Genomic DNA, 23,655 nt, shown 5'->3' on the forward strand with positions numbered 1-23,655 from the left:
CACTATTCATTCACCTCTAGCTATGGATGTTTATCTCTCTCTTATAAATACATTTAGTGATGACTAAAAAATTGATATGAATCAATTACATGAAAAATTGATGTGAATTGACATTATCGATGCCATTAATGTTTTCAACCACATGAAAAATCTATGTAAATAAGTAATTTCCTAATGAAAAATGTAGCGATTGATGTTTTGAAATAGAAGAGGAGTGTAAGGAAGAATAAGGTTGACATGTTGCTGAAAAAATACAATGGTTATTGTTTAGAAATAGAAGAGGAGCTGAACAAAATAACAGTAGAGTTGTTATGTCGATTGAGTAGTTGCAGGTGAGCAAGGAAAAGGGTCGAAGATCTAGCTCTTCTCACCCCCTAAGGTCGCACCATACCATGAAGGGGGGAAGGGAAATGGAGAGCAGGTATTGATGATGATAGCTGTGGTAGGAAAATTAAAAAACAGGAAAATATCTGATTGGATGCACAGAGGAAAACGCGTGCGTGACATCGGCCAGCTTTGATGCAACATGCCATCACACACAGACAAGCAGGAGCATCACTGCCTCTGAGGGTCGGGCTACAGGCAAAGCAACTGCCGAGCATTTTCTGCAAACAATTATCTAGCAAAGCAGAGCTTGATCATCCCGAAGGTTCAGACGCAGCAAGTCCAATTGCTCGCACTGTCCAATCTCTATGCGGGAAAGGACAGCTCAAAAGAGCTGTTGATGTGCTTTTGAGTCATCCGCATCGAGCCACTTGTCCCCAGACGCTGTACATCTCCCTTCTTAAGGCCTGCAGTAAGGGCAAGGCCCTTCTTCTCGTCAAGAAAGTCCATGAATTCCTTGGCATCCATAGGATTAAGCTTGCAGGATTGCTTGGTGACCATCTCGTCATCGCATTGGCCAGTTGTGGTGCTCTCAATGACGCACAGCATGCCCTGTTGTCGATGCCAAGCCGTACCGTCTTTTCTTGGACGGCTTTGATTTCCGGGCATGCTGGCAGCGGCAATCATGAGGAGGCTTTGAAGGTTTTTCATCAGATGCAAGAGGATGGCGTGCAGCCAGATCAACACACTTTTGTGAGTCTTTTTCAAGCATGCGGGAACATAGCTGACCTTCAAGAGGGGAGAAAGCTACATGCAGATGCCTGCATGAAAGGGTTTACTCTCGATATCTTCGTTAACAGTGCACTTATGGGCATGTATGGCAAGTGGGGAAGCATTATGGAAGCTGAGAATGTCTTCGATGGGCTATCTCGTCAAAATGTTGTATCTTGGAGTACTATGATGTCACTTTATGCTGATCAGGCTCAAAGTGAGGTGGCTTTGCAGTTTTACAGGCAGATGCATGAAGAGGGTATTAGTCCAGATGGACAGACACTTGTCATTGTCATACAGTCATGCATTGGCCTATTAGAGCAGCAAGTTGCTGCTGGCAATGAAGACTCTAAAGTGAAAACGGCTTGCTCAGAAATTGGCCAGGCTTTACATAGTGATGCATTAAGGCTGGGCCTTACCTCACACGATTTTGTTGGCAATTCCTTGGTGAATATGCATGGCAAGCTCGGAAATCTTGAATATGCAGAGAAGATTTTCAAGGACTTGTCATATCCTAGCATTGTGGCATGGAGCGCAATGCTCTCAGCATATATAATGCATGGTCAAGGTGAGAAAGCCTTACAGTTTTACAGATACATGGAAGAAGAAGGTCATGCTTTGGATGATGCTGCAAGTATATCTATTCTCCAAGCATGCATTGAAACAGGAAGCTTGGAGACTTGTAGGCAGCTTCATTTCACTATCACAGTTGCAGGTTATGATCAAAACCTACTATTATTGAACACCCTTATCCGTGCATATGGGAGTTGCATTAGTATAGTAGATGCTCAGGCAGTATTTTGTGGACTATGTGAGCCTGATGTTACCTCGTGGAATTCTTTTCTTGCTGGTTTTGCACAAGAAGGATATCAAAGAACAGGTCTTTTAGTTCTTAGTGACGAGATACATTCAACTGGTATTAAGCCAGACACAGTCACATTCCTCTCACTTCTTTCAGCTTGCAATCATGCTGGCCTTGTCGATGAAGCTATTGCATGCTTTGATTACATGCATGTGCAGTATGATATTGCTCCAAAGTTAAAACATTATGTGGTTCTTGTCGATCTCCTTGGGCGTGCAGGCTGCTTCAAAAGAGTGGAAAACACTTTATTAGGGATGCCAATGAATGCTGATTTGATGGTCTGGTTAAGTGTGCTGAATGGGTGTCGCATGCATGACAATGTCAAGCTAGGGAAGCAGGCGTTCACTTATGCAGCAGATTTACAGCCTCAGGACTCTTCTTTCTATGTATTAATGTCAAACATCTGTGCTTCTGGTAGATTTCTTGGCTATGCAACTGAGGAGGAATGAAAAAGAATGTAATGCTCATTAATGCACTGAAGAGAGCATTATTATCCACTGTTAGGACTGTGGTTGTTTCTCATGAGTTGCAGCCACTCTAACAAGAAGTTGGTTGAGAATGCCAAAACCTCCTCTTAAAAGAAGTTGATTTATCGTGGGAGCTGTTATGTCAAGAATACACCACAATGCTTTTATTTTCCATTGATGTTCATAATGGACTTGGGTTACTGGATATATTTTTGTGTTTGAAACATCTGAAGAGTTGCTTTGAAGGCTTTTTTGGCCTGGTAATAAGCTTACTGGAGGATTCTAAGTAGCCATGACTTTTCAAGGCTAAATTAAGGTATTTATGGCTAGAGTTAGTAGGTTATGTATGAGATTTCCATTGTATCTAAACAAGTTCTGGTATTAAGATATAGGAGATTTTATTGAAGTTGAGCATTTCAGTAATCAGGAAAATAGCTTATTTAGTTATAGAACTTATTGTGTTTTAAGTAGCTGCAAAACTTCGTTGTGTTTTAAGAAACCGTAAACTTGGAAATTAGGGGATATTTAGTTGTACACATAATGCCTTTTCTTGTTTGATCATGATTATGATCATTTGTACTTGCTGCTGACTATCAGTAGTGGGCTGTTTCAGGACAAACAATTCATCAAATGGAAGTACAAGATTATGTTTGGTTGCTTTCACCATCCTTGTATGAACTCTTGAAGACCTAGTGTTAAATGGATGCACTATGGACAAACTTCTGGAGCTTATGAGCTTTTAGCATGATGATTCTTTCAACTCACCAGCAGTCACTAAGGTTTGCAAAGCCAATTTATTAGTAGTACTATCATGATTTTGGTCATTTACTTAGGTTTTGCAAAGCCAATGTATTAGTAATATTGTCAGGATTCTGTCTTACTCAACATGAATCTTATGATCTTATATCCATCATTGTTTGTTTGTAGTGTGCTTATGGGGAAATGGGTATTATGGGTGCACATTAACAAATATATGTTGGAATGTGTGCTTATGGGAAAATGGGTATTCATGGGTGCACATTTACAAATATATATTTGAGTGTGTGCATGCATGCGCATGCAAGCGTGAGTGAGTGAGAAGAAAGAAAGAAGTTGTCTTAACATCTACAAGAGGTCAATTTGACCTATGAGACAAAGTAGGTACATAAACTTTAGGAACTACCATGCTTCCCAAGTAATGTAAAGAAAACATAATACACAGACACACATATACACACACATTGAGCCACTAAAATTAAAGAATGCATTAGTCAAAATTTTATGTGGATGCCATTTGTCCTCCTTAAAACAGCCCCAAAAATCAATAAAATGAAAATTTCAAAAATAAAAGGCATTATGTTCAAACTGTGAGAGTGTGCAATAGAAGAAGGAACTCGAACATAGAGGAAGAGAGAGAGACGATCTGCAAGAGAAGAAGAAAAGAAACCTGCACTGAAGAAGGAACAAATGCTGAATACAGGACTCATCAGTCCCTGTACGCAGCCCACAACGTCAGTGAGGGCACCAAATTAGGCTGATGATGACAGCAACACCAGAGATGGAGGAAGATGATGGAGTTGGAGTGTGCACTTGTTGGAGAGGAAGAAAATTGAATGAGAGATAATCAACCAATTGGAGACGAAGAAAACTGAATGTGAGATAATCTACCAAGGTAGGCTATAAGTAGCCATAAATGCCTTAAACTGGCTGAGGTGCTACAGTAAATGCCATAAATACTGGCCGGCCAGCATTTAATGCTGGTCGCACTGGGAAAATGCCAGAAAAAATGACAAGTGGCCACAGAAAAATCTTGATAGACATGGACAATATTCGGCAGGTGGAGGCAGATTGAGAAATGCAAAAAGTGACCTAGAAATGCACATAGGATGGTGACAATTGAAGGAAATTTATAGAAATGCAATTAGACAGCCACTCAAGGGTGACTAGCCTCCCCCATCAAAACACATGATAGACATGTCAGAGTTCCTAATGTCCTTGTTTGACTTAGACCGAGTTTCACAGGTAGGAGATGACAAGGCATGACAAACATGACTACTAACACCTCCTCTCAGATTCTAAATGTGGTAGAAGGCCAAGTAGGAGATGGACCTTGGGATGGCAAGAGGAATGCCAATGTCACTGAAGAAGCTTCTCATGATTTTGGGAAAACCCCTCTAAAATACTAGGGGCTAGGGAATCCATAGCTGCATCATCGAGATTGTCCCCCTTTAAAAGGGATGGGGGGTATGAAGGAACCACCAGAGGAGAGGTTAGGGATTGGAAGGAGTTTGTGGAAAAGATGGTGCACAAGCGGAAATGGGTGTCGCAATAGACAATTGCCTTAGGAGACCCCGCATAAGAGAAGGGGAATGGAACTTGTAAAGCTCGCTCTCTTGCCAACCTGTCGTGATAACAGTCCTTGTAGAAGAATCTTCAATACAAATGGCTTGCTCAGTGAAGGAAACTTGAGTACCAAGCCTAGTAAGGCTAGAACTTGAGAGGAGTGGAAAGCCCAAGTCCAGAATATAAAGGGCTTGTGAAAGGGAGCTCGATGCGCGGTTGGGAAATAAAGGCGAAGTGCCAACACCACAAATAGGCTCCAAAACACTATCACTAACAGTGACCCCTTAGAAGGGTAGAGATCTTGCAACAAATCACCTCGTGTAGTCATATGACTAGAAGCTCCACTATTAACCAGCCAAGGCCTCTTAGAAGATGAGGCAACCACTGAAAAAGGTTTCTCCAAGTCAACAATATGAAAGAACATTGGCTCATGGGTAACTGTTGGAGTATAGGTAGAAAGCTGAGATGTTTTAGTTCCATCCTTTACTCTCACAGATGAAGGCCTTGGTACTTCTTTGAACATGTCTCCTTTGGATGTGTCCCCTTTTCACAGTATGGGCATTTAGGCTTCTCCGAGTCGGAGTGAAAGCTTGAAGAACTCTCTTGTCTTTTAGCCTTCGACTTCCCTTTCTTCTTCTTCCCCCTTTTCGAACTTGCAACAAAAGCTTTGGTGGAGGTGGATCCATTCGCTACCTCTTTGGCGTACTCGTCAAGCTCATTCCATAGATGCTTGTCATGGGTCCTCAATGTAAGAAGGTTGGTGTAGAAGACATCAAATCGGAGAGATAACAGTTGAGTCAAAAGAATCATAGCCATATCCTTTGAAGAGTCATCCTTCCAAGGGACACAAGCTCATCCCTTATGTCCTCTAACTTGTGTTGATATGATCCTTCATGGAAGGAGAATCATCAACAATGAGCATCCGTAATTTTTTCTCAAGAGTAATCTGGTGGCCAAATGTCTTTTGATGGTACAAAGAAGCAAGCTTTAACCACACTTCCGCTGCTTTACACAACCTGCATACATGCACTAGGATAGAATCTTGTAAGCTCATAAACAGGGAAGATTGAGCTCTAGAGTTGAGCCGATCCCATAAGACCGCATGATCTATCGATGTTCCAACTGTGGAATCCTCCATTGGATGGGAAATAGGGTGGGTAACAAATTGCCAAAGATCAAAGGTATCAATGATATACTCCACTTTATGCAACTAAAGTGAGTATTTGGAACCATCAAGCCGGTCTTCTTTGGGCAAAGGAGGGGTTATGAGCACATGTATAGAGGGTGCCATGGAAGGCATATGAAGGCTAGCAAAACGGGCCTTCTGTGAAACATGGAGAGAACAAGGAGGAGAGAGATCTCGTACCAAACGGGCTAGATGACCTCTGTTCATCGCGTGAACTAGCACGAAAATCTCTCTGTCTCTTAAGAGGAAGGAATAGAGACCTCATTCTTTGAGCTAGCAAAGAACTGGTGATAAGACATCTTCGTATATACTTGCAAACACCCACAAAAAGTTGCATTTAGCCTTGGAATAGGAGGAATCGGCTATAGGATAAAGAGATCTCGATGAAGAAGGCCCGCCTAAGGGAAGTAAACTATCGTCTGCCAAGAAATAGCTGCAAAAACCACAAAACATTATAGAAGATCTATCGCTTGATGGTAGAAGTTGTCGCCTGGCCAAGGGAATTGTCGTCTATAGGTAGAAGCTTGCGTTTTCAGCAAAACACTGATCGGACATTGTCGCCTAGCATCGTAGAAGGTTGCCTCCACACTAGGATAGTTGACTGGTGGCACAAGGTGGACACTTGGCATAGAAAGCTGACGCTTAAATGCCGAATGATGTCGCCTTTGCACAGATACTCCACAAAAGCAGCAAATGCAGATGTGGATGGCCTCCTTTGCAAGAATTAGGCACTTTGTGTCAGAGTGCAGCGATGCGGAAGCATAGGACAAAAACTGAGAGAGTGAACACAGAGAGAAGACAGAGAGAGAAAAGGAGAGTGTAAACGCAGAAAATCTGCGGTGTAGTATGCTGTATAAGAGTGCAGAAATACACAAGGGGCAAAGGAAATATTTGTGCATGTCTCCGACTTGATGACCTCGGTCTCCGTCAGCCCGAGCACAGTCAATAGATCTCAAGATCAAAATCTGAAATCACTGAATAATGTGTAAACAATGTGGTGGAGGACTGCTATATAAAGTAGAAATAAAAGGCATAAAATAAACAGGTCGGCTGCATTTAATGCAGCCGACTGCAATAAAATAATGCCTAAAAACAGACCGATTGCACTGCAGGCTGCCATGTGGCACTTGCGCAGTATGCAGCCTGTCCAGGGGATGACTCAAATGCTAACACCCCCTCTCAGATCCTGGACGAGGCATCAGACTAAGGAATCTGGAATGCTGCCGAAGAAGAGCCTAGGAAAGCGCCTTTGTAAACAAATCTGCAAGATTATCCTCCATCTTGCAATACTTCACATCAATGGTCCCATCTAGAAGCTTCTCTTGAATGAAATAATATTGGATCTCAATGTGCTTGGTCCGAGCATGGAATACGGGATTCCGTACCAAGGCAATGCAACTCTCATTGTCGCACCGCAGAAGAGTAGGACGAGTCTGGGGGCAGCCAAGCTTCTCCAACAATCTCCAAAGCCACACAACCTCACATGTGGTGGAAGACTCAGCTTGATACTCCGTCTCAGTAGAAGAAAGGGCTATCATGGGTTGCTTTTTGCTGCTCCAAGAGATAACACCTGTACCCAGGAGAAAACGGTAGCCTGTAGTAGACCGTCGGTGGTTCACATCGCCAGGCCAATCCGAGTCACTCCAACCTGCAAGAACCAGATCTAAAGCATCTGTACTTGCGGGATAATAAATCCCTAAGTCAGAGGTCCCCCTCAAATACCAAAGAATCCTCAGGGCAGCCTGTCAATGCACCTGTTTGGGTTCCATCATGAACCCTGTTAAAAGACCCACAGCAAAACAAAGATCAACACAAGTGTTGAGAAGCCAAATCAAGGATCCAATCAATTGACGGCAGCGGGAAGTATCCATCACGGGAAAATCTGAGTGTGAAGTGGCCTTCCAATTCGGATCCATAGGAGTAGTAATGGGCCGACAAGTCTCCATCTCAAAAGTCACCAAGAGCTCTTGAATGTACCTCTGCTGAGAGATGAAAAGCCCCCTCTGAGACTAATAAATCTCGTGGCCCAAGAAGAAATGAAGCCGCTCCAAATCCGTCATTTCGAATGCTTGATGTAAAGCCGTCTTGGTCTCTCGGACATTCTGTGCATGATTCCCTGTCGAAATCAAATCATCAACATACAACACAAACAACGCACGACCAACTTCGGAAGTGTGCACATAAAGCTGCGGATCGGCCTTGGAGGCCGGTACTTGGTCTTGAAGACCCCCTTGACACCAATCACCTTCTTGTGAGAGGGACGAGGCACAAGAGACCAAGTGCCATTCCTCTCAATAGCCTCCAACTCGGCTTCCATGGCCTTCCGCCAATGATCAGATTGCAAAGCCTCCTTCACTAAAGTGGGCTCTCGATCCTGCATAACACGGGTCAATAAACAATAGTTGGAGCAGACAAGCTCCGAAGAAGGTGCCTGGTTCCTCCGTGACCTCCGCGGTCCATCCTGCGGTTCCCACTCCCCAGGGACCCCCTCGATCCCTGAATCTCGGAGGGTGTTATGGGCCCAACGAGGAGGAGGACGAACGTCTCCCCGTCGCTCTTCATGTGCTGAAGACTCAGGAACATCCATCGACAGAAGCTCCTTGGGGGTTGTCGGTGGAAGAGAAGACTTTGAATCGGAAGAAGAATCTCCATCAAGAGGCTCTGGCTCCAAAGGAACTGTCTCGGGAGTGCAACTCTCCCCTGGATCTCCAAGGACGGGGTGCTCCTCACCCCCCTCTGTGGCCGGTACTTCCACAAACCGCACATCTCGGCTTGTGTAGACATCCCGCTTAACGGGATCAAACAAACGATAACCTTGGGATTGGGAGCTATAGCCAACAAAAACTTGTTGTCGGGAAGCCGCCTCGAACTTATCACACCACGTCTTCGGAATGTGTACATAAGTGTCACACCTAAAGATCCTGAAACAAGAGACATCAGGCTTAGTCCCGAAGTAAGCCTCAAAAGGTGTCATCCTGTCAACGACCGAAGCAGATCGATTAAGGATGTGAATTGCGGTAGCCATTGCCTCGGCCCATAGAAACTGAGGTGTCTATCGGTGCTCCATCATGGTGCATGCCATCTCGATCACACTGCGGTTCTTCCGCTCTAAAATTCCATTCTCTTGGGGAGTGTGGGTGTTAGCAAACTCCTGGTGAATGCCCCTATCTGCAAAAAAACGAGTTAACTCATTAGACATAAATTCACCTCCCTTGTCTGAACGCAAGGTCTTCAGTCACCGACCAGAACGGTTCTCCTCAAAGAGAAGCCAATCCTTGAAATGAGAGAAAGCCTCTGACTTCAAAGTCAAGAAATAGGCCCAAGTCATCCTGATGTAGTCATCTACAATCAACATGAAGTACAAGCTCCCCTTCAGGGACTCGGTCCTCATCGGGCCACAAAGATCCGTAGATACAAGCTCCATGGGTGAAGCAGACCTCGTTGAAGCTTTGTTGGGAATCGCATCCCGATGCAGTTTCCCACGAATGCAGGAGACACATGGCTGATGGCTCACCACTATGTCCGGCAAGTCTCAGACAAACGACCCTTGCGACGCCTTCCGAAGTTGTAGTTTAGGTGGCCAAACCGAGCATGCCATAGCTGGGACCGTGTCTGAGAAGTAAGAAGAAGAGAAGTAAGAGCTGAAGAAGACTTCAATTTGTAGAGTCCATTCTCCTCATACCCTGCAGAGAGAACCTTCCTCGATCCACCATCAAGGACTCGAACAGTGTCACTGTCAAACTCCACCAAGAGACTAAGAGCACAAATCTTATGAAGTGAAAGTACATGATATCCCAATCCTGGCACATGCAACACCTCAGAGATGTGGGTACCACCACGTCCATTTGGAATAAGCTGCATCTCACCCCGCGCAACAATAGACACAGAAGAGCTGTCTCCAATGAGAATCTGCCCACGCGAAGTCACAAATGGGCAACACCAACGGAAGGAGTCATGTGCCGTGAGGCACCACTGTCCACAATCCACTCTCGAGCCTGGGGAGCTGTCATCGCAGCATTAGTTGTCGGTGTTGAGTCCTCAATGATTGCTAAGTGTAGAAAGCAGCTGATGAGGGTGCAGCCACCGCTCCAAAGTCCTTCGTGTCCTTCTTCTTGGTATCCTTCTTGTCTTTGTCGGGGCAATCCTTCTTCCAGTGACCAGTCTTTCCACAAATATGGCAAGTCGATTCCTTCTACTGGTTCTTCTTGGATTTGTTGTCCTCCTCCTCCTCCTTTTGGTCCTTCCCCTTCTTCTGAGAGGCTTGACCAACCAATGCCTCTGATTTGGAAGCATTCTGTTCCTTCAATTGTTCCTCTTTGTCCAAGACCATAGGAACCAACTCTTCCCACCGAAGAGTCGAGTCTCGCCCTGAAGCAATAAGAGCGGAATAAAAAGTACCCACTGCGGATGCATAAGGAATCTTGGCCATCTCGGTCCTCTACTCATTTGTTTGCGGGAAAAGGCAAGAATGCATTTTTAAAGAAAGTGACATGGTTTTCCTATGAGTTCGCCTAAAGAAAAGCTCCATATCTTTGGGGGAATTCAAGAATCTAAGTACTAGGTATTGTGGGCAATATAAGTTGCTAAAGCGTCTGGGGGCAAAATGCCTACAAGTTGCAACTCCCTGACAACGTGAAAATACATGATGTATTTCATGTCAGTCTATTGAAAGCATATGTCCCTAGCCCAGATCATGTACTAAACAACCAACAAATTGTAATGCCCAGTCAAAGAATTCCTCGAACTTCAACTAGAAAAGATACTTGACATGCGGGATAAGACTCTTAGAAGCAAAACCCTTAGAGAATATCTCATCCAGTGGAAAGACTACTATGAAGAGGATGCCACTTAGATTGACCATGTGTAATGAGCGGGGATCACGGGAACATGGCATGGGAACATACCAATCACACTGATGGTACATAAGGTATAAGAGGGTATTTTGAGGCATCACAGAATTATCAAGAATCTCTCTTTTCACCTTCACAAGCTTTCATGGCTTCTTCTTCTTCTTCTTCTTCTTCTTCTTTTTCTTCTTCTTCTTCTTCTTCCTCCCTTTCCTCTCTTTCTCTCTCTTCTCCCTGTATTTCTCTCTCCTCTTCTTCTTCTCCTGCAATCCTTCTCTCTCTTCTCTCCCTTAGTTAGGCTAGTTAGGTCTCTTTCATTACAAGTGGTATCAGAGATTTGTCCTTGATCCTTTTCTTTTCTCATAGATTTAGGGTTCTCACAGTTTCTCACAGTTAGAAAACCTCAGTTACTGTTAGCCTGCTCTTCTTCAGTCTCAGTCTGTCATCTCCTGGTTGTGAGCTCCTGTCAGAGTCTGACAGGAGACAGAGGAGCTCTGTCAGTTTGTTTTGGTGGCTGCCCTAGTTAGCTTGCAGCCCTGGGTGTGTTACAGCCCAAACTGGGCTGTTTTTGTCCAGACTGCCCATTTTCTGGGCAGTTGGCCAGATCTGGCCAAAGTCGGCCAGATCTGGCTGGTCGGCCAAATCTGGCCAGGTCGGCCAGTTTGCTGGCCTGGGGGCTATTTATAGCAGCCCCCCCAGTCAGTCCAGCATTATGCTCTGCAGGTACAGCACTGCTCCCGTCGCCTCTGTCTCCGGCATTGGTGCCGCCACTGCGTCCAGTCTGTCCTGGTTCCCTCACTGACGCTCCGGGCTGCGTGCAGGGACTGTTCTGTCCATTCCAGTGTATTCAGCATTCATCTCAATCAGTGCAGACTTTCTTCCTTCATTCTCTGCTTTCTCTCTCCTCTCCTCTGTGTTCGTGTTCTTCTTCCGTTGCGCACTCTCACATGGTATCATCGCCTGATTGAGAGCACGGAGGACATACCCTCAGGAGTGAGATACCCTGCTGCTGCTGCCAACAAATCAACCACAGCCAGGCGACTGCTACAGGAGGCTGTTCACCCTGCGTTTGCTGCTCACGCTGATTGCAGAGGCTGCCACGTCATCCAGCGACGCAGCAACCCTGCGTTTTCCACCAGGTTGCCTCTCCTGATGCTGGGCGACCTCCCTACAGGCTGCGTTTTGCTGTTCTGTAGGTCGCTTCCACCTCAGGCGGCTCTTTTCCTGTTGGAGACCTCTGTCCGGGCTGTTTCCTGGTGCTGGTGGTCTCTTCTCTGGTGTTTGACATCAGTTCTCTTTGCGTTTTGCAGATCCAGGTGTTTGTAGGCACTCTCTGCCTGCGTCTTGGTGGTTGGTGACCACATTGCTGGTCCTATTTCGACAGCGGCACAACTTTCTTTGGTATTTTGCAGATTGGAAGATGTCTTACCAGTTTTCAGGCTTTGAAGACTCAGAGGATGAGCTTCTCTCTCATCATTCCTCTGAGCGGAGGCGGGATTATCGTGAAGTTCGACATCGGGAAGAACCTCCTCGCACTCGTCCTTCTTCAGTCCATGCATCTCAGAGGGTTCCATCTACTGCGAAGGTTTCTTCAGTGAAGACTGCTTCAGATGTGCGGATGCCTTCCTTGATTCCCTCTATACAGGTGCCGATTCTCCCTTCCTTTCCGAAGGAAGATAAGTTGGATGGTTCCAACTACTCCCTATGGTCCTGCAAAGTGGCTTGCATCCTTGATACCGTTGACCTTTGGGAGCTTGTTTCTTCGCCCATCGTCCGATCCCCCGTGGATTCGTCCAATGGCACTTCTATGGACCGTGCAGCCTTATGGGATAGGCTCAACTCTCGAGCCCGTTCCTTTCTTTTTATGAGTCTACATGATTCTGTTCTTGTACATGTTCACAGGTTACAGACCGCGGCGGAAGTGTTAGCCTGCTCTTATTCAGTCTCAGTCTGTCATCTCTTGGTTGTGAGCTCCTGTCATGTTAGCCTGCTCTTATTCAGTCTCAGTCTGTCATCTCCTGGTTGTGAGCTCCTGTCAGAGTCTGACAGGAGACAGAGGAGCTCTGTCAGTGTGTTTTTAGGCTGCTTTAGTCAGCATGCAGCCTTGGGCATTTTACAGCCCAATCTGGGCTGTTTCTGGGCTGACTGCCCATTATTTTGGGCAGTCGGACCAGATCTGGCCATAGTCGGCCAGATCTGGCTGGTCGGCCAAATCTGGCCAGGTCGGCCAGTTTGCTGGCTGGGGGCTATTTATAGCAGCCCCCCCAGTCAGTCCAGCATTCACTCTCTGCAGGTACAGCACTGCTTCCTCCGTCTCCGTCTCCGACATTGGTGCTGCCTCTGCTTCCAGTCTGTCCTGGTTCCCTCACTGACGCTCCGGGCTGCGTGCAGGGACTGTTCTGTCCATTCCAGTGTATTCAGCATTCATCTCAGTCAGTGCAGACTTTCTTCCTTCATTCTCTGCTTCCTCTCTCCTCTCCTCTGTGTTCGTGTTCTTCTTTCGCTGCGCACTCTCACATGGTATCATCGCCTGATTGAGAGCACGGAGGACGAGAGAAATACCTTACCGCTGCTGCCCATAGTTCCACAACAGCCAGGCGATTGCTTCAAGCGGCTGCCAACAGGTCCATCCCAGCCAGGCGACTGCATCAGGAGGCTGTACAGCCTGCGTTTGCTGTACACAGGGGCTGCCACGTCATCCAGTGACGCAGCAACCCTGCGTCTGCTGCCAGGCAACCTCTTCTGCTGCAGCGCGACCTTCCTACAGCCTGCGTTTTGCTGCTCTGCAGGTCGCTTCTACCCCCGGCTGCTCCTTTCCTGCAGGCGACCTCTGTCTGGGCTTGTTCCCGGTGCTGGTGGTCTCGATTCTGGTGTTCGACATCAGATCTATTTGCGTTTTGCAGATCCAGGTGTTTGTAGGCACTCTCTGCCTGCGTCTTGGTGGTTGGTGACCACATTGCTGGTCCTATTTCGACAGCGGCACAACTTTCTTTGGTATTTTGCAGATTGGAAGATGTCTTACCAGTTTTCAGGCTTTGAAGACTCAGAGGATGAGCTTCTTTCTCATCATTCCTCTGAGCGGAGGCGGGATTATCGTGAAGTTCGACATCGGGAAGAACCTCCTCGCACTCGTCCTTCTTTCGTCCATGCATCTCAGAGGGTTCCATCTACTGCGAAGGTTTCTTCAGTGAAGACTGCTTCAGATGTGCGGATGCCTTCCTTGATTCCCTCTATCCAGGTGCCGATTCTCCCTTCCTTTCCGAAGGAAGACAAGTTGGATGGTTCCAACTATTCCCTATGGTCATGCAAGGTGGCTTGCATCCTTGATACCTTTGATCTTTGGGAGCTTGTTTCTTCGCCCATCGACCGACCCCCCGTGAATTCGTCCGATGGCACCTCTATGGACCGTGCAGCCTTATGGGATAGGCTCAACTCTCGAGCCCGTTCTTTTCTTTTTATGAGTCTCCATGATTCTGTTCTTGTACATGTTCACAGGTTAAAGACCGCGGCGGAAGTATGGACAAAGCTTGCGTCTTTGTATCAGCACAAGACATTTGCCCACAAGATTTCCCTGGAGAAGAAGTTGCGGATGCTCAGTCTTGATGGTTTTTCTTCCACGAAGGAGCACATCACGAAGATGGAGGATATGCGAGGCGAGCTAGCCTCTCTTGGTCGTCTGATATCGTCTGAGGATATGGCGATGATTCTGTTGACTTAGCTACCATCACCCCGTTATGATGTCTTCTACACCAGCCTCATCACTTCGAGGACCCGTGAGACTCTCCTATGGGAGGAGCTTTCCCCGCTTGTCTTGGAGCATGACGAGCGACTCAAAGAGGTGGGAGCCAGTGGCTCCACCAAGGCATTTACGGCTTCCACAGGTGGTGGCAAGAAGAAGAAACAAAAGAAGGAGAAGGCCAAGGACAAGGAGGAGGAGGACAAGAAGGATGCGAAGGAGAAGAAGCCCAAGTGTCCCCATTGTGGGAATGGCACTCATCCCGAGGAGAAGTGTTGGCAGAAGTATCCCCATTTGAAGCCTAAGGAGAAGGACTGGAAGGCGGCCCCCGCCACAACAGAATCTGCGTTTGTGCATCTCTTTGTTGAGGAAGACACTGCCCTAGCTTCTACCACACAGGAGAAGCCTTGGCTCGTCGACAGTGGGGCATCTTCACATATGACCTTCCGTCAGGATTGGCTTCAGGATCTTCGCTCCAGAGGGGGTATAGTCACCATTGGTGACAATTCTACAGTTCCTGTTCATGGAGTGGTGACTTTACCTATGTTTTCTGACAGGCGGTCTTCCTCCGCCAAAGTTCTCTATGTGCCTGATTTGGGTTTTAACCTATTATCTGTGCATGGTCTTACTCAGTTAGGTACCCGAGTCATTTTTACTCAGGATGCAGTCACAGTGGAGGATGCTTCTACAGGTGATGCTCTTTGGACAGGTACACAGGAGGGTGGGCTTTATACGCTCACAGCCTTGGCTGCGCGGACTTCCCATGAGCTTGGGCTGCTCTGGCATGCTCGGTATGGTCATTTGAACCTCGATTCTCTTCGTCGGGCTTCTAGGAGGAAGATGGTGGAGGGACTTCCTGATTTCCCTCCTCTTCACACTTTGTGCCCTAGCTGCTTGAGGGGCAAGCAGCACCGGCAGCCTCACCCGCAGGTTGCTTCTAGGCGGGCTTCTTCTCCGCTTGAGTTGGTTCTTACCAACCTTTGCGGACCTATGGGCACGGCCTCCCTTGGGAAGGCCAAGTATTTGATGCTGATTGTGGACGACTTTAGTCGTTATGTGTGGCCTTATTTCTTGGAGTACAAGAGCGAGGCATACTCCCGTTTCTACGAGTGGTAGGTGTTTGTGGAGACCCAAACAACTTCCAAGGTTCGTGGTGTTCGAGCTGATCACGGTGGAGAGTTCACTTCTCACCTTTTCTCTCAGTTTTGCAAGGATCATGGTATTCGGGTGGAGTATTCCCATCCGAACACACCATCAGAGAATGGTGTGGTGGAGCGTGCGAATCGGACCATGATTGAGATGGCCCGATCTATGCTGGAGCATAGGAGTCTTCCTCATTTCCTTTGGGGTGAGGCGGTGGCTACAGCGGTGCATATACGCAACCGCTCTCCGACTTCGGCATTACAGGACATGACTCCATATGAGGCTTTCTTTGGGAAGAAGCCTTCCGTGTCCCATTTTCGCATCTTTGGGTGCGATGCTTTTGTCCATGTGGACAAGAAGAAGAGGAAGACGAAGTTTGACTCTAAGTCAAGAAAGCTTATCTTCGTTGGTTATAGTACGACCACGAAGGGATATCGGCTCTTCGACCCGACGACGCGGCAGGTTGAGGTGAGTAGGGATGTGATCTTTGATGAGGCTTCGGCCTCTGAGGATCCGATTGATGGTTCTATTTCAGATGTTTCTTCATCATCGACGGACCCCCCCCCCCGCCCCCCCCCCCCCCCCCCCCCCTTCTCTCCCTTCACTTCCTTCCAGGATGCCTCTTAGCACCCCCCCTATTCCTCCTCCTTCGGCTTCCCTCTCCCCTTTGGTGGATGTGCCTTCGTCTACTACGAGCTCTTCTACCGCCTCTTCGGGATCTTCACGGGAAATACAGCCTTCTTCAGATGCGGAGGATCTACCTTCCCTTGGTGAGGGGGAGTCCCTCTCCGATTTGGGTGCTTTACAGGTTCCAGAGACCCCCCGGTCTCCCTCACAGCAGCAGGAGTCTTTCAGGATTCCTTTATGGTATCGCCGGCTCATGCAGGATTCAGGTGTTACTCACTTTCTTGCTTCTTCTTCAGGTCCACGTCGATCAGCACGTTTACAGGCCCAGCGGGACAGCTCACTATGTGTGAACTATGCTCTTATGTCATAGATTCTTCAGGATTCCGAGGCTTCCACTGTGGAGGAGGCTCTTGCGCAGGATATTTGGAGACAGGCTATGCAGGCCGAGCTCGATTCCATCGAGCGAAACCATACGTGGGAGCTTGTTCCGCGTCCCGTGAAACGGAAGGTGATTGGTGTGAAATGGGTCTTTAAGACCAAATATCTTGCAGATGGCTCCTTGGACAAGCATAAGGCTAGGCTTGTTGCCAAGGGTTTTGCTCAGTGTGCAGGGTTGGATTACTTTGAGACTTTTGCTCCTACAGCCAGGATGTCTACCATCCGAGTTCTTTTGGCTCTTGCTGCTCACCACCGTTGGCCTGTCTATCAGATGGACGTCAAGTCTGCTTTTCTGAATGGCGTTCTTGAGGAGGAGATTTATGTTTCACAGCCTCTTGGTTTTCTTGTGCAGGGGAAGGAGGATCATGTCTACAGGCTGCGGAAGGCTCTTTATGGCCTAAAGCAGGCTCCTCGTGCTTGGTACCAGCGGATTGACCGCTTCTTTCTACAGAGTGGCTTTGCGCGCTCCGCTTATGATCCCAACCTCTACTTACGGGTTGTGGATTCTCTTTCGGTATTCCTTATCTTGTATGTGGATGATCTTATCATTACAGGGAGCGACACTCAGCAGGTGGAGCATACACGGTCCATTCTTCAGCAGGAGTTTGACATGACGGATCTAGGGATCCTTCACTTCTTTCTAGGTCTGGAGATCTATCAGATGGCACAGGGCATTTTTATCTTGCAGCACAGGTACATCTCTGAGCTTCTTTCAGAGTTTGATATGGCTGAGTGTCGGCCTATCTCATGCCCCATGGACCCTGAGTCCAAGCTTTTGACAGCTGGAGTTCCTCTTACCGATCCCACCCGTTACAGGTGCCTTGTCGGCTCTCTTATCTGGTTGCTTCACACTCGGCCGGATATCTCTTTTGTGGTGGCTTTATTGTCTTCTTTTATGCAGACTCCTACCCAGGATCACTGGCAGGCGGCCTTGCGGGTTCTTCGCTATTTACAGGGGACTCGATCCTTCGGGATCATGTATGGAGATGGGATTACCCTTTCTGGATGGAGTGATTCTGATTGGGCAGGTGATGTGGATTCGCGACGATCCACTACAGGTTATGCTTTCACCCTTGGATCTGGTGCTGTCTCTTGGAGCAGCAAGAAGCAGCCTACTGTGGCACTTTCTTCTACAGAGGCTGAGTATCGGGCCCTATGTTCGACCGCTATGGAGGCAGTTTGGCTCCGTCGCTTACTCGCGGAGATTGGCTTTTCCCAGACCGGACCTACGGAGCTACGCGTGGATAACCAGAGTGCTCTTGCTCTGGCCAAGAACCCGGTGTTTCATGCTCGCACGAAGCACATTGAGGTTCAATATCACTATGTTCGAGAGCGGATCGTGGATTCGGAGCTGGTGGTGGTCTATTGTCCTACGGCGGCCAATGCAGCTGATCTCTTTACGAAGCCGTTGCCTCAGGCTTCTTTGCTTCATCACATGCGGTTCTTGGGTCTTCAGACTCTCCCAGGAGTTGAGAGGGGGTATTAGCCTGCTCTTCTTCAGTCTCTGTCTGTCATCTCCTGGTTGTGAGCTCCTGTCAGAGTCTGACAGGAGACAGAGGAGCTCTGTTAGTTTGTTTTGGTGGCTGCCCTAGTTAGCCTGCAGCCCTGGGTGTGTTACAGCCCAAACTGGGCTGTTTTTGTCCAGACTGCCCATTTTCTGGGCAGTCGGCCAGATCTGACCAAAGTCGGCCAGATCTAGCTGGTCGGCCAAATCTGGCCAGGTCGGCCAGTTTGGCTGGTCGGCCAGTTTGCTGGCCTGGGGGCTATTTAGAGCAGCCCCCCCAGTCAGTCCAGCATTATGCTCTGCAGGTACAGCACTGCTCCCGTCGCCTCCGTCTCCAGCATTTGTGCCGCCACTGCGTCCAGTCTGTCCTCGTTCCCTCACTGACGCTCCGGGCTGCGTGCAGGGACTGTTCTGTCCATTCTAGTGTATTCAGCATTCATCTCAGTCAGTGCAGACTTTCTTCCTTCATTCTCTGCTTTCTCTCTCCTCTCCTCTGTGTTTGTGTTCTTCCGTTGCGCACTCTCACAGTTACATCTCTCTCACAGGTACATAGGGAGTACTCAGGCAGATTATCATCCGTCTTGAAGACTATGACAGCCTTTCTTGGAGTTTTTCCAAGAACCATGGACACATCTGGAGGCGAGAAGACAATTTTGGCAGGTCGTCACTAATTTCCATGTAATTTTCTTGAGGGTTTTGGGCAAAAGGATTGTAGCAGAGTTAGAGAAGCCCAAAAACACAGTTACTTTTTCAAGAGAACCTTCTCTCTTTTTCTTCCTTCAAGTTGCCATGGAATCTTCAGCCCCAAGAATAGCAAAAATCTTGCTTTCCCCTCTTCCTTAGCCGAAATGACTTGTCCCAGAGCTTCCCTCTTACCTTGCTCAGCATCTAGAGCAGCCTTGAGCCTGACCTGCTTGGAGCCTCTAGGGAGCAGCCCGAAAAACGCGGCATATTTTGTGTTGAGTGGTTTGGCTTTCTCCTCCAGCTCCAGCTTAGACCCAGCCTTCCCTGCTTCATTGCTCAGCCTTGGCACACTCCTGGGCAAGCTTGAGCACTGATATTGACCCCCCCATCAGTCCTTGACAATAACTCAAACCCTACTATGGGCAGCAGCCATGGCAGCCATGAAACCTTTAGCCCAGCTCAAAACACATTGAAGCCCTTCAATTTTCTTACCTCGAGAGTCTTGGGAGCAACCACAAGCTTCAACAAGTAAGGATATACAACATTGAAGGCCCCCATACAACCGCGGGCAGCAAGAAGAAGGGTAACCACAAAGTTCTTGAAGAAGGCAGTCAATAACTCTTTCCCAAGCTTGAACAAGGTATGTCAATCAATTCTTCCTCTCTCTTTTACATCCAATTGTTGAGCTGAGCCACTTGATGAGAGAGATGGAGGAAATTCTTGGGTTGTGAGTGCCAATTGGATTTCCATCCTCAGTCCACACCCTTGAAATGCATGCGTGGCTGGATGATCTTAAAATTTCTTTCCCATTGATCAAGATTTTACTCTAATCCTTAACCGTACTCTTGTTTTGATTCCGATTGATAAGGAAGAAATTGTAAGAAGGTACCGAATTGTGGCGGCAATTGGGATAGTAAAGTGATCGCCATGTCTTCGGAGAAAATAGGCTTTCCCGCATTTTGAACCTGCATCTGAAGCTGCTGAAGCTTGTTGATGTGTTCCCAAAGCGAAGAATACTTATTCACGGACAAAGTCCGCATGTGCACCTCCAAAGAAATCCTCTTCATCAGGGTCATCCGGTTGTACATCTAATCGAGCTCTAGCCATATCTCACGAGCCACAGTCAAGTGCTCGATGTGAGCTATTACGGCTGTGGCGCAAGACAGAAATAAAAAAGATCGAATCCTGGCATTCAGTTTGTCCCAATGAGACTGGGCCTTGGTCAACTCCGCACGAACATTGAAAGAGAGTTTAGACTCATCCCTCATCAAGGGCCTGTTAATCTCTTCCATCACCAGTTCCGCCAAATCATAAGACTCTAAAATGGCCAACATCAGCACCAGCCAGATGCGGTAATTGTCACCATCAAGCTTTTGATCCGTTGGAAGAGCCAGTAGGACAAGCACCTTTCTATCCATGATCGCCTGGAACTCCAAATCAATCTCTGTAGACAAGTTAACCTGCAATACCTGCACAAACGCAAAAGCAGCCCCCCCGTTGCCTGTGAAAACACAGCCTTCTAGGATTGATTCCTCCGCTGCCTAAACCTTCTTCACCCGCCGGAGGCGATGAAAAGGTAAAATCTGCACTGGAAGGCCTCAAACGCAGCCTTCCTCCCCTTCGAATAGCAATAACCTGCAGCAAATTCACTGATTAGACTCCTTTCCTGCACGCCCACGCTCGCTTCAGCCTTGATTTGATGCGTAGCCCTCTTGCTCGCCCTCGAATCTTGGAAACACAACCTTGTGTCGCGCTGAAATCTCCTCTTTAGATAGGTTCAGTCCTCAGTTAGTCCATCTTCACCGCTCTATTACCATGTCAGAGTGCAGCGATGTGGAAGCGTAGGACAAAGACTGAGAGAGGGTGAACACAGAGAGAAGAGACAGAGAGAAAAGGAGACAGTGTAAACGCAGAAAATCTGAGGTGTAGTATGCTGTATAAGAGTGCAGAAATACACAAGGGGGTAGAGGAAATATTTGCGTATGTCTCCGACTTGATGACCTCGATCTCTATCAGCCCGAGCACAGTTTGTCTCAGCCAATAGATCTCAAGATCAGAATCTGAAATCACTGAATAATGTGTAAACAATGTGGTGGAGGACTGCTATGTAAAGTAGAAATAAAAGGCATAAAATAAACAGGTTGGCTGCATTTAATGCAGCCGATTGCAATAAAATAATGCCTAAAAACAGACCGACTGCACTGCAGGCTGCCACGTGGCACTTGCGCAGTCTGCAGCCTGTCCAGGGGATGACTCAAATGCTAACACTTTGTGTCTCTCTTAGACAATGATACCATGCTTTGATACCATGTGAGTACGCAACGGAAGAAGGAACTTGAACATAGAAGAAGAGAGAGAGACAATCTACAAGAGAAGAAGAAAAGGAACCTGCATTGAACAAGGAACAAATGCTGAATACAGAACAAGGACTGATGGGTCCTTGCACGCAGCCCACAGCGCCAGTGAGGGCACCAGATTAGGCTGATTATGACGGCAGCACCGGAGACGGGGGAAGATGACGGATTTAGAGTGTGCACTTGTTGGAGAGGAAGAAAACGGAATGAGAGATAATTTTGCCAAGGTAGGCTATAAATAGCCATAAATGCCCTAAATTGGCCGACCTGCTGCAATAAATTTCTTAAATACTGGCCAACCAGCATTTAATGCTGGTCGCATTGGGAAAATGCTAGAAAAAATGACAGGTGGCCACAGAAAAATCCCCACAGGCATGGACAATATCCGGTAGGTGGAGACAGACTGAGAAATGCAGAAATTGACCTAGAAATGCACGTAGGATGACGAAAACTGAAGGAAATGCATAGAAATGCAATTGGACAGCCACTCGTCTAGAGTGACTAGTCTCCCCCATCAAAACACGATAGACATGTCAGAGCTCCTAATGTCCTCGTCTAACTTAGATTGAGGCTCACAGGCATGAGATGACAAGGCATGACAAACATGATTGTTGCTGACACAAACAATAGGAACAATAACCAAAAAACCTCTATAAAAGAGCATGTTGTGTGCATCCTGAATGATCCTTGATCATTCCAACCAGCCAGCTGTCTTCCTCTTGCTGCCTACATCCCGTGCAAGGTCATCAACAATCTGAAGGAAGTCTGCCCCAGCCATCACCCAGTTTCCTATGGCTGTTGCCAACTACTCTGGAGTCTGCCCTGCTGTATTGCTGTTGCCAACTCTTCTGGAGTCTGCCCTTCTGTTGCCTTCAGCTTGCTCTGCCCAGCTGCTGGAAGTCCTGCCCAGTGATTCTGCATTATTGCATACTCACCTAGAGGCTTGCCAGCTGCTACCATGATCTCTGGACTGTTGTGGACCGCATTTGTAGCTGCTACAGCCTGCGTTTTCTGCTGCATGTGGACAGCCAGCTGATGTCATCGTTCCTCCTCTTGCTGTTGTCGAGCTGCCATCTTGGCCAGCATTATTATGTTGTGCCGCCTTGAGTCTCCTACATCATCCGGTTGCCTGGATGACCGTGTTTCACTCCTTCCATTGCTACTCTCAACATTATCATCACTAGTGGATTGTTGTTGCTGCATTTCGGGATCTATCGCAAATATGGCACTCTCTCAGAGCTGTCTTGGCATCTTCGACACCACTTTCAGCTCATCTCATCCTTGATCCTTGAGGGATAGAGGTTTGAAGCCCCCATTTGTATCATACATGTTCATTTTCATAGAGTATTCTATAGACTATGTTCCTTGTGTTTGTGTTTCTTTTAGGTTTCCCTATTTACATGGTATTAGAGCTAGGTGCTCTCTCAATTGACACTTGAGCCTTGATAAGTAAGCTTGGTATTCAAGAGCACATGAGAATGCAAGAAGAGAGCTCTCAATGTTCATCACCAAAGCAATCCCCCTTGGATTCTATCTCTTAGATGCCAATATCCCCCTTGCTAGGGGTTTTGAGGGAATGGTATCCACATTTCCCTTCTCAAACACAAGATTTTCCTCAGAGGGAAGGTATCCCACCAAGGTCCATGTATTGTCTTACCCAAGATGAATATGTGGAGATTCAGAGGCAATGGTGTGAGAGAGTTAGACAAAGTTTAAGTCCTTATGCTCAAGATCTACGTTGTCATGCTCTTATCCCTTTGATGCATCATTCCAATGCCCATACTTACATCTCAGAGAAAGGTGCACGGTAGTTTGAGTTTGAAGTGGTCAAGGATCCGAAACTTTTAGCCCAAAGAGGACACGTTGACATGGGAATAATGCCACATCAAGTCTATCTAGTTCCACAAGAATCAATGCAAGGTACACACATTTTACATTTTGCTTGTTCTTTGCTGACTCCATTTGATGCTTAGGACATGGATATAAGTATTCATGATAACCTTGATCCATATTGGTCCATATTGGTATGTGAATGTAAATGGATGTGGGTTTAGAGGAAGAAGATTATGTAATACCTCTCATTCACTTGCTAATTTTGGAGATTTTTTGTTGGTGCATCTAATCATTCACAAATATGCCACTCATTCCACTCATTTCTCACATTCCTTTCACTACATACACATACTCACCCAGTATAGAATTGGGGGTACCATAGCAACATGGGATGAGTGAATGGGGATGAGAGACAGGCAAAAGTAGGGGATGGGAATGAGAGTAGGATTTGGATGGGGACCTTAAAAAATATGTGTTTTCTTGACATAATTGAAATACTTTGTAAAGAAACTAAACAAATATGATACTTGAACTTAAAACAAATATATTATTCCAAC

The 23,655-nt window shown here is 47.0% G+C and overlaps 1 protein-coding gene across 3 annotated transcripts in view; it reads left to right on the plus strand.

The window, feature by feature from the left end:
- Positions 1–271: 271 nt before the first annotated feature.
- The window catches only part of LOC148019381 (pentatricopeptide repeat-containing protein At4g13650-like), a 107,105-nt gene continuing 83,721 nt past the window's right edge, over positions 272–23,655 (plus strand). The window contains exons 1-2 of one of the 3 annotated variants that reach the window (XM_087661029.1): positions 272–1,810; positions 3,038–3,203. In XM_087661029.1, the coding sequence (XP_087517155.1) occupies positions 520–1,810; positions 3,038–3,117 (1,371 nt within the window). In that variant the 5' untranslated portion in view covers positions 272–519 and the 3' untranslated portion in view covers positions 3,118–3,203. Of the gene's footprint in view, positions 2,741–3,024; positions 3,204–23,655 lie in introns of those variants that run through there. The other 2 variants (XM_087661027.1, XM_087661028.1) reach the window with 2 other exon arrangements.

The sequence above is a fragment of the Lygodium microphyllum genome, chromosome 20 (genome assembly GCF_053477565.2).
Source record: "Lygodium microphyllum isolate KBCC chromosome 20, Lygodium_microphyllum_v1.1.10, whole genome shotgun sequence".
NCBI classification, from domain to species: Eukaryota; Viridiplantae; Streptophyta; class Polypodiopsida; order Schizaeales; family Lygodiaceae; genus Lygodium; species Lygodium microphyllum.